Source organism: Hyperoodon ampullatus, assembly GCF_949752795.1.
Source record: "Hyperoodon ampullatus genome assembly, contig: scaffold_762, whole genome shotgun sequence".
NCBI classification, from domain to species: domain Eukaryota; kingdom Metazoa; phylum Chordata; class Mammalia; order Artiodactyla; family Ziphiidae; genus Hyperoodon; species Hyperoodon ampullatus.
The window spans coordinates 22,544-32,708 of NW_027640744.1; the positions used below are offsets into that span (position 1 = coordinate 22,544).

General features: G+C 53.2%; 1 protein-coding gene across 1 annotated transcript; it reads right to left on the reverse strand.

The window, feature by feature from the left end:
* Window positions 1-3,817: 3,817 nt before the first annotated feature.
* Window positions 3,818-4,879, reverse strand: SERTAD1 (SERTA domain containing 1). The gene has a single exon (XM_079728667.1). The coding sequence runs from the start codon at window positions 4,860-4,862 to the stop codon at window positions 4,146-4,148; it is 717 nt and encodes a 238-aa protein (XP_079584793.1). The 5' UTR covers window positions 4,863-4,879; the 3' UTR covers window positions 3,818-4,145.
* Between the last annotated feature and the right edge of the window lie 5,286 nt (window positions 4,880-10,165).

Below are 10,165 nucleotides of genomic sequence, written 5' to 3' on the forward strand. Positions count from 1 at the left end.
CCCTGGGTCTCATCCTAGGCCCCTCCTCTATTGCAGCTCATCACCCCCACAGCCTGTCCTCTCTAGCATCTCTCCCCTCCCCTCCCCTCCCCTCTCCTCTCCAAGGCTTCTCTGTCCCTCCACGGCCTCCCTCCCCTCTGGACTCCTGGCCCCCAGTCTCACCTCCCACCAATGGCAGCCAGAGAGATCCATTTACTTCCAGATTCCTTTACCCTAGTACCTTCAGAGTAAAGTTCCCCCATCCAGGGCCTTGTGTGCCCTGGTCCCTGCCAACCCCTCCAGCTCCATCACTTACCTTACCACTTTTCCCGTTTCCAATCAAACCCAGCAGCTTACAGATTCCTGAAAAGATTGTAGGGTCCCTCACTTCCTAACCCTTGCACATCCCTCTGTCTAGAACACTCTCCCCTCAGAACAACAGTCCTTTGAGGGCTGTCCCAGCTTACAGATGAGGACCCTGAGGCCCAGAGAAGTCGAGAACCTTGCCTAGGGTCATACAGCCACAGACGGCAAAGCAGAAGTTCAAACACAGGTGGTCTGGCTTTCAACACAGTATGGCTAATTGAGTCAATAATCATTGACTGGACTTCCCTGGTGGCACAGTGGTTAAGAGTCTGCCTGCCAAGGCAGGGGACACGGGTTTGACCCCTGGTTCGGGAAGATCCCACATGTCACGGGGCAACTGAGCCCATGCGCCACAACTACTGAGCCTACGTGCCACAAATACTGAAGCCCGCGTGCTCTAGGGCCCACGTGCCGCAACTACTGAGACCATGTGCTGCAACTACCAAAGGCTGTGTGCCTAAAGCCTGTGCTCTGCAACAAGAGAAGCCACCGCAATGAGGAGCCCGTGCACCTCAACGAAGAGTAGCCCCCGCTCACCACAACTAGAGAAAGCCCACGCACAGCAATGAAGACCCAATGCAGCCAAAATAATCATAATCATCATCATCATTGACTAAGCATCGTTAGATCTCCACACTGGGACTGCAAACCGTAGGTGTCCAGTAAATGCTCATTGAATGAGTGAATGGGACAGGCGCAGAAGGTGAGCCTTGGACGGTCCAGGGTTCAGACCCGCCCCCCACCAAGGACTGGGATACATTCTGAGGGGCCCAGAGCAGGGGAGAGATGTGGTCAGATTTGCCTTTTACATAGGGCCAGGCACACAGTAGGGTAGGTACCCATAAATCTTTGCTGAATGAGGGAAGGGAAGGAGGGGAGGGAGAAGGAGACCAAGGACAGCTCTCCCAGGTGCTGGAGGAAAGAAGAGTATGCGTGTGATGGGGGTCCCTGTGAATGCCCATGGAGGGGAGCTGGCCTGGGGAGTGTCGTGGTGGGAGCACACAGAGGCTCTGTGAAAAGCAGCCCCAGCTCCAGGGCTGGTGGCTCCATTAGGAATGGTGTGGGCCCTGGAATCTGCTGGCCGAGGTAGCGTGGCCTCCTGGGGTTGAGCCTGAGGGCGGAGGGGCACACCAGAGCCAGGGAGCTGCACAATCGTCCAGGGGTCAGACATGGGGAGAGTAGGGCAGGTCTTCAGGCACAAGCTGTCATAAACCGAGGGCACCAGGGAGATGGGACCAGGGCTGATCTAGCCCATATGCTGCTTTTGTGCAAAAGGCACACCCCTTCCCCAAGGCACTTGACCTCCATCTGCTGCGAAACTGCCTTAATAAATATGTAAATGCATGGTGTGTGAGACGTGTGGTAGCCCCTTAAATATGGAGCCTACGTGCAGTGCACAACCGGAGAAACTGTACACAGAGACTCTGCCGAGAGGGGAGCAACGCTTGCCAAACAGGCACAGGGGCAGATGGGACCATCGTTGACAGATGGGTAGGCTGTCTGCATCAATAGGTATCACAGGGACTTTCCTGGTGGCGCAAGTGGTTAAGAATCTGCCTGCCAGTGCGGGGGACACAGGATAGAGCCCTGGTCCGGGAAGATCCCACATGCCACAGAACAACTAAGCCCGTGTGCCACCACTACTGAGCCTGCGCTCTAGAGCCCTCAAGCCACAACAACTGAGCCCGCAATGCCACAACTACTGAAGCCCATGCGCCTAGAGCCTGGGCTCCGCAACAAGAGAAGCCACCGCAATGAGAAGCCTGCGCACCCCGATGACGAGTAGCCCCCGTTCGCCGCAACTAGAGAAAGCTTGTGCGCCACAAGAAAGACCCAACACGCAGCCAAAAATTAAAAAATAGAAGTAGGTATCACAGATTATCCCCCAGTTTGGCACCCAGAGACATCAGAAATAGGTCCTCAGGGTGTTGTAAACAGAACGCATTGCTGACCCCACACTGGGGACTCCCTTGACCACTGGTCAGGTCTCCAGGGAATCTAGGGCAGTGGCAGGACAGACCCCCAGACTGGGCACCAGGGGGCATTGCTGAGCTCAGCCTAAACTTCCAAGGTCTGGGTCTGGGTAAAAACCGAGTTTGAGTCCCATTGCCCAGGGCTGGAGTCACCAGGTGCTGGAGTCAGGCACCCGGAAGACCCTCAGCCTGGGCACCAGCTCCCTTTGGGCCATTTCCACTCCCCACCCGGGGCCATCCCATCCGCTTCCAGAAATGGGCACGACTTCCTCCGCTCCTCCAGGAAGCTCCACTCTGCCCGCCCCTTCCAGGCCCGAGCGGCCGGCCGAAGCAGCCTGCCTCTCTCCCCTCCCCTATCCCCGCTCCCTTCCCCACCCCCCCGTTTCCACCCCAGCTTCAGCCTCCCTGAAGCTTCCGGCCAGAGTGGAGGCACCCGGGCCCCACGATTTTAGTGTCCCTTAGCCGGGGCTTCCCGCATTCGAAGGGCAGCCAGCCCCTCAGGTCACCGTCCGACCCTCTGCCCCTCCCCCCAGCCCACCTCCACCCTCCCCAGATGCAGCTTTCATCGTGCCCCTCCCCCCGTCCCGTACCCCGGGCGCTGCCCTGCCCCCACGGCCGCCAGGAAGGACGCTGCCTGGGTCCCGTGCCAGGCCTCTGAGTGTGCGGCCCCTCCCAGCGGGGCCAGGAATGCGGCTGGACGGCGGGGGCGGCGCAGACACCCGGCGCTCAGGCCAACCCTATCACACAGGCTGTCAGGCAGGTGGCCCCAGCTCGCTGGGGCCCGAGTTTCTTCTAGAAGGAAAGCAGGATCGCCTGCCGTTCTGTCAAGCCACCACACTTGGTGACTTTATTTCGGAGTCAGCTTCCAAGCTGCCTTATCCCTTGCCCAAAGAGAGATTTGAGACCCAGAGTGGATTTTATTTAAAACTTGCTGGAGTCTCCCTTTCTTTCAGTGTTTTCCTGGAGAGCTGGCTCTCAGCGCTCCAAGGACAGGCTCCATCCAGCCTTTAGCTTTGTGCTTTTATTTCTGGCTCATTCTGAAAGCTCCCATCTGCCCCCACCCCAGCCCCCAAGACACACAGGTAGACTCCAGGCAAGGACTAGATTTCCTTTTTAAATAGTGGCCTGGGGCTCCTCCTCCACCACCATTTACACACACAGCCACATCAGGGAGACCTGGCTGAGTATATTCCAGGAGTTTTCCAGAGGGCCAGTTACCAGACCTAACTGGTCTGCTTCTCAGACCAAAAAGCAGTGAAATTTGAAACCTATCTCCTCAAGTGATGACTTTTTTTTTTTTGTGATGACTTCTTGGAGCCTCAGTTTTCTCATCTGTAAAATGGGGCTAATAATATGCCCATCTTGTTATGAGGATTAAATCAATTAACACATGTCAAGTGCTTAGAACTGTGCTGGGTGTCCACGGCTCAATAAATGTTAGAGGTTATTTTATCACCCTCGCCTTAGCCCAGAAATAAAGCAATACACAGACTTGAGACTTCCCACAACTGGCTTTAATTTCAAAAAAACTGGTTGGGGTCTTTTCCCACATCAGGGAAAGAGTATACCAAGCTGTGCCTCCAGGGATTCAGCACTGGGCCTGGTCCAATCACATTCCAGCCACCAGGCCCTGTCATGTCATCACAAGGGCCAATTCCAGACTCCCCCGATCAGCCAGACCAGAGGACGGAGGTGAAGTTGCCCAGGACTGGATTCTTTCTCTCCAAAGCCCCTCTCTAGGGAAGCCAGCTGTGTCTTTCAAAGGAGAGTTGGTCCAGCCACCAGGCTCAGTTTGGACACCAGATCAACATCCCAGCTCTGGGGGAGTCAGCGTCCTGGCCCTGGTGGCCGCTCCAGTGCCTGAGTGCCCACCAGCACGTCCATGAGGTAGTCCAGTTCGGCCTCATCCAGCTCTGGAGCTTCCTCCTTGCCTGGCCCATCCTCAGGGCTGGATTTGTGGCCCTCAGAGGCTGGTGCCCAAAGTTCACTGTCATACATGGATGTGTCAATGTCCTCAAACAGGCCCTCAAGCCCATCGTCCAGCAGACATCCAGTGGCTGGGCCAAGCAGGTCCAAGGCACCCAAGCTGGGTGGGGCTCCCCCAGTGGGGCGGCCTGGTGGCCCCTCATCTACCAGGGGCTGGGGAGCCTGGCTCAGGCCCTCAATATGGCTGAGGTCCTCCAGAAGGCTGGCCATGGAGGCCGAGAGGGCGGCATCAGAGCTGGCCAGCAGGTTGTCAGCTATGCCTGGGGCTGTAGGCGGGCTGGGCACAGGTGGCAGGGCAGCTGTGGGTGCCATGGACGCCTGAATTCGCCGCAGTGTGTTCACTACCAGCACCAGGTGCCGCAGGTCCGGTTCACTCTGCCGCAGGCTGTGGTGGAGCTTGAGCACCGAAAGGTCAAAGAGGGAACTGGAGGCCACGGCTGGGGGTGCCTGTGCCACTGCTGGATGGCCAGGATCCAGCCACCAGGTGTCAACTGCCAGGGCTTCTTTCCCCTCCTCCTCCTCCTCCCGCTTTCGCTTCAGGCCCTTGCTCAGCATCATCTGTGGGGAGGGAAGAGTCATTCAGTTATGGAAAGCCAATGTGAAGTTCGGACCACTGCTGTCCGTGTGATCTTGGGCAAATCACTTAACCTCTCTGAGCCTAGGCTTTCTTAGGGAAACTTTAAGACATGAATGATAATTGTATCTATTTCCTAGAGTTGTTTTAAGGAATAAATGAGATACAAAAAGCACTTAGAACAGTGCCTGGTACATAGCAATTACTCCTGTGAATAAGTACTATTAATAATAACTATTATTATTTATTTCTTCAATGAACCATGTGAAATGTCCAATATTCAACCTTTTTTTTTTACCCACAAAAGCAACTGTTTCACATGGGTTAATCAAATATTTATTGTCTACTAATAGTATTCTCAATAAATAAATAGACAAATACAGGAAATGTACAGATGGTGCTAGGAAGATACTAAAAGGTTCTGGAGAGTGGTCAAGGAAGGCTCCCCTGAGGAGGTGACAATTGAAATGAGCCCTCAAGTATGAGAAGGAATAAAGAACAACAAAGGCAAAGAAAGACCTAGAGGCTGGATGAATTTGAACTGAAAAAAGACTGTGGTCAGTGCACAGAGAGACAGGGGCTGGGGCTTGGGGCAGGCAACCCAGCCTACCCTGGGGAGACTAGGCAGAGGCAAGGAGCTTGGATTTTTATTAGGAATGTGGTGGGAAGTCACTGAATGGTTTTGAGCAGGGAGAGTGGTATTGTGGACTGATTAAGTTTCCAGAAGATCCCCTTGGCTGCTAAGAGGAAGGGGTAGGGCGACGGAGAGGGGTGGGGTGGGGCGGCGGGGAGGGTGTCCCTGAGATCCATTCGAAGGCTACTGCACTCTTTGGGGTCGGCAGAGATAGGTGACTTGGGAGTATAAGGCGGTAGTGGACATGGAAGGAAGTTGGTCGATTCAGGATTTATTTGGGAGACGGAGTGGACAGAGCTTGCCGGAAAATCCTGATGGGCACGGGGTTCACGGAGAGAAGTTTGAGGACCCACACTTTCCCCGGGGTGGGTGCCCCTGAGCCAACCTGCTTTTTTAAGCCAGGCAGCCTGCAGGGTACAGTATCCAGATCCTTGCCCAGCAGAACTTTAAGAGTGACCCCTCACACTACTCAAAACTGGGTCCTTGCCTCCTTCCCAGCAGACCCGAGCATCCGGAACCGCAGGAATTCAGCCCCCACCCCCGACTCCGCCCCCCCGGTCCCGGCGCCCCCTAGCGGCACTAGGCCGGCTTTCCCCCGGGTATTCCGGTTCCCCATACCCCGGGACCCTTTACGCTGCCCCGCGGGACGCGGTCTTTCCTGCTTGCCACCCGGGACCTTGCGTGCCTGGATCCCCGGAGAGCTGTTCTGCCCTCTCGGCCTCCGCTCGCTTCCGGAAGGCAGTGGAGGCTACTCCTCCAGAAGCGGCGGCGGCGGGGGCGGGTGAGTCACGCAGCCGGAGCCAGGGAGCCGGCGCCTCCGCCCCCTTCCCGGGCTGCGGCGTGATTCACCCGGCCTGGCCGGGGCGGGCGGCACAGAGAGGCCCGTGCGTCTCGATCCCGGGCAGCCCTGGCGCGCACCTGCCGGACCCGGGGATCGAACCTGCCAAATGACCCCGCGGCCAGTACCCCTTCTTTCCCAGGCCTCTTCCCTTCATTTACATACCCAGCTCAGCAGCTGCCAATCAGAACGAAGAGGGAGCCACCCGCAGCCAATCAGGAAGCGGTGGCGGCAGCATTGCTCGCCCGGTCCCCTTCAGCAACCGGCGCCTGAGTTGAGAGACGCAGTTCTGACTCCGACTCACGACTCCAGGCTACTGACTTCCCTTAGCTACCGCCCACTCCCGTGGCAACCCCGCCCTTCATCCAGGGATTGGTCCTAGACGGTGATGGGCGGAGCCTGTAGGGGGCGGGGTCGAAGAGGGAGGAAGTTGACTTCAGGGCGCATGTCCCGGCAGCTGCGTGAGGGGAGGGGGGAAGGTAGGGTGGCTCTTTGCCCTGTGGGACAGTGGCGGGGTGGGGCTTTTGTCTCCTAAGGTGCGGGCCCCTCACACCTGCCCACTCACCTGCCAAACCCAGTAACTGAGCTTCTTTCGCACCCAGCCCCAACAGGGGTCTACACTCTGGGCTAGCTAGGCCTGGGTTCAAATTCGGACTCACACACACTCGGTGTGTGACCTTGGTCTCTGAGCCTACAAAGTCTGTTAAGTGGGGGTCTTCTTGCCTACCTCTCGAGAGTTAGGAAAATTAAAATAAGGTAGTACCTATAAGAGCACTATATCAGCAAATGCTGGGTAGTTGTATTCAATCGTGGTTACAGGCTGGAGTGGGAGGGTGGGGGTGGGATGCCACTGGAATCCCACTCTGGGGTCCATTCCCTAAGTAGCTGTTTGACTTTGGGCAAGTGCTTTAGTGCCTTAGGAGGGTCTCAGTTTCCTCACTTTTAAAATGAGAGAAGTAGCGTCTGGCTCGGAGGATTGTTTTGAGGATTAAATAAAACAATTGCTACAAAATGCTCAGAGTGGTGTGTAACGTGTCCTTTTTTTCAGTAGTAATAGCTGTTGTGGTAATAGCACAGGTGCTTAGTTCAAGTGAGACATTCAGGGTGGGGTGCAAGTAGGCAGGAGTTTAATACTTGTCAGATAAACCGACAATGGGACTTAACCTTCTTCAAGTAGCTCATTTGCTAACTCCTCCTATGGGAAGAACTGTTTGTGAATAAAACTCCTGACCCAAGTAAGATATCAAAAATGCTAACTAGGGCTTCCCTGGTGGCACAGTGGTTAAGAATCCGCCTGCCAATGCAGGGGACACGGGTTCGAGCCCTGGTCCGGGAAGATCCCACGTGCCGCGGAGCAACTAAGCCCGCGAGCCACAACTACTGAACCCGAGTGCCACAACTACTGAAGCCCGTGCGCCTAGAGCATGTGCTCCGCAACAAGAGAAGCCACCCAATGAGAAGCCCGCGGACCGCAACAAAGAGTAGCCCCTGCTCGCTGCAACTAGAGAAAAGCCCGCACGCATCAACAAAGACCTAAGGCAGCCAAAAATAAAAATTAATTAATTAATTTTAAAAAATGCTAACTAGACTGGTTGATTCAGGCAGCCGTTATCAATGGATGCTCACTCCCTATGGTAAAAGTTTAGGGGGGAACAGGATCTTGACAGCTTCCAAGGAATCATCCCACAGATTCCTTGCTAACTGCAAAGGGGGAAATATCCTTTTATGTTGTGGAGGTGTGATGCTCAACACCTTAACCATGTAATGAAACTTTGTATCCACAGCAGTGTCACCTGATGTGACGCATTAGGAAGTACACAACATTCCTTGTGGAGTCTCCCTGTTAAATTTCATAAACTGAGTCTCATCAAGTGTCTAGACCCAACCTCCAGCTTATATGGGGAACAGAGAGTGACAAACACAAACAGGGACTTCCCTGGTGGTCCAAAGGTTAAGACTCTGCGCTTCCATTGCAGGGGGCACGGGTTCAATCCCTGGTCAGGGAATTAAGATCCCACATGCTGTGGGGCACAGACAAATTTTTTAAAAAAGTTTAAATATAATTATACAAGGAGAGTAAAAAAAAAAAAACTCAGCTAAAGAGTACCTGCCACATAGGGTTTCTGCAAGAGTTGAATTCGCATGTACAAAATTAAACACAAACACAATCAGACAAAAACAGAATATGGGACATCTACAGCACAACTGGGTTGTTCTACCAAAAATTCAGTTTCAAGAAATCACAAGAAGGGATTGGTGGGGTTGAGGGGGAGGAAGTTTCAGAATAAAAGATACTATATGATTTCTTTATTACAACCAAATAGGCATGTGAACCTGCATTAGATTCTGGTTTTGATTTGGGCGTAAAAACTTCTATAAAAGACATTCTTGAGAAAACTGGGGAAATTTGAAGATTAGATGATATTAGGGAATTCTTAATTCTCTTAGATGTGAAAAAGGATTGTGGTTTGTAGGCAAGTGTCCTTACTCTTAAGAGATGTCTGCTGAGCTATTAATTAGGGGTAGAATGACAAAATGTCAGCAATTTACTCTCCAATGGTTCAGCAAAAGAAAAAATGTACATACACATCTGCAGGAAAGGAAACTGAAAATGTTGAAAATTAAATCTAGGTGGGAGGGTATTCAAGTGCTCAGAAGACATACTTTTTTTTTTTGTATCATTTCTCTGTGCTTGAAATTTTTCATAATAAAAAAAGGGTAAAATGCTAATCTGCTAGGCAAATTCACATAATTTCCCTCACAAGCTATCTTTTTGGCCTGGGAAAAAGGAGACTCAGAGTCTCCAAGTGGGTCTTTTCAGGTCATAAAGGGAAGAATTGCTCACAGGAGTCTGAGGAGTTTAACGTGTTTATTGAGCATCTACTATGTTGTGGGCACTGTTGTAGACAATGGGGCTACAGCTCTGGAATCGCCTCACAGAGCCTCTCTTCTCATGGATGAGGGGATGGATGGGGTGGAAAAAGAAATATGAAAACAAATAAATTGTGTGCCAGGCACTGTTCTAGGCACTGAAGTTATGGCAATAAAATTAAAAACAAAAATCCCTGATATGAGGAGGTGGACAATAATAAACTTAATAAAGCAATTACTTAGTATCTTAGAAGGTGACAAGTGAAAAGGAAAAGCAGAGCAGGACGAGAGTAATGAAAAGGTGTGCAGTTTGGACAGGCAGCTGGTGGTGGCGGAGGGGTTTCCGAAGAGGTGACATCGAGTAGAGACTTGATGAAGTGGGAGAGGTAGTAAAGCTCTGGAAGAAGAGTGTTCCAGCCAGAGGAAAGGGCCAGTGCAAAGGCCCTGGGCTGAGAGGTGCTGTCTCTGCTGCCAGGGAAGAGGTCAGAGAAGTTTTCAGGCCCTTTAGAGCAGGGGTCCCCAACTTACAGGCCGCGGACCGGTCCTGGTCCCCTGCCTGTTAGGGACCGGGCCGCACAGCAGGAGGTGAGTGGCGGGAGGGCGAGCAACAGAAGCTTCATCTGCCGCTGCCCGTCGCTCCCCATCGCTCGCATTACCGCCTGAACCATCCCTACACACACACACGTCTGTGGAAAAATTGTCTTCCACGAAACCGGTCCCTGGTGCCAAAAAGGTTGGGGACCGCTGCTGAGAGCACTCTTTGGACCTTTGTTTTTCATTCTGAGTGGGATGAGAAGACCCTGGAAGATGAATAAATGAGGAAGATACTTTCTGCTTCTGTTCAGTGACTTGGAGAATACAAATAGGACGGGGTAATAGAGAGGCCGGGAGAGAGGTGCCTGTAGCCAGGGTGGTCCGGGAGAGTCTCCCAGAGAGGTGACATT

Excerpts from the sequence above, each read along its gene's own strand:
- SERTAD1 (XM_079728667.1), bottom strand. The coding sequence starts at position 4,862 with ATGATGCTGAGCAAGGGCCTGAAGCGAAAGCGGGAGGAGGAGGAGGAG.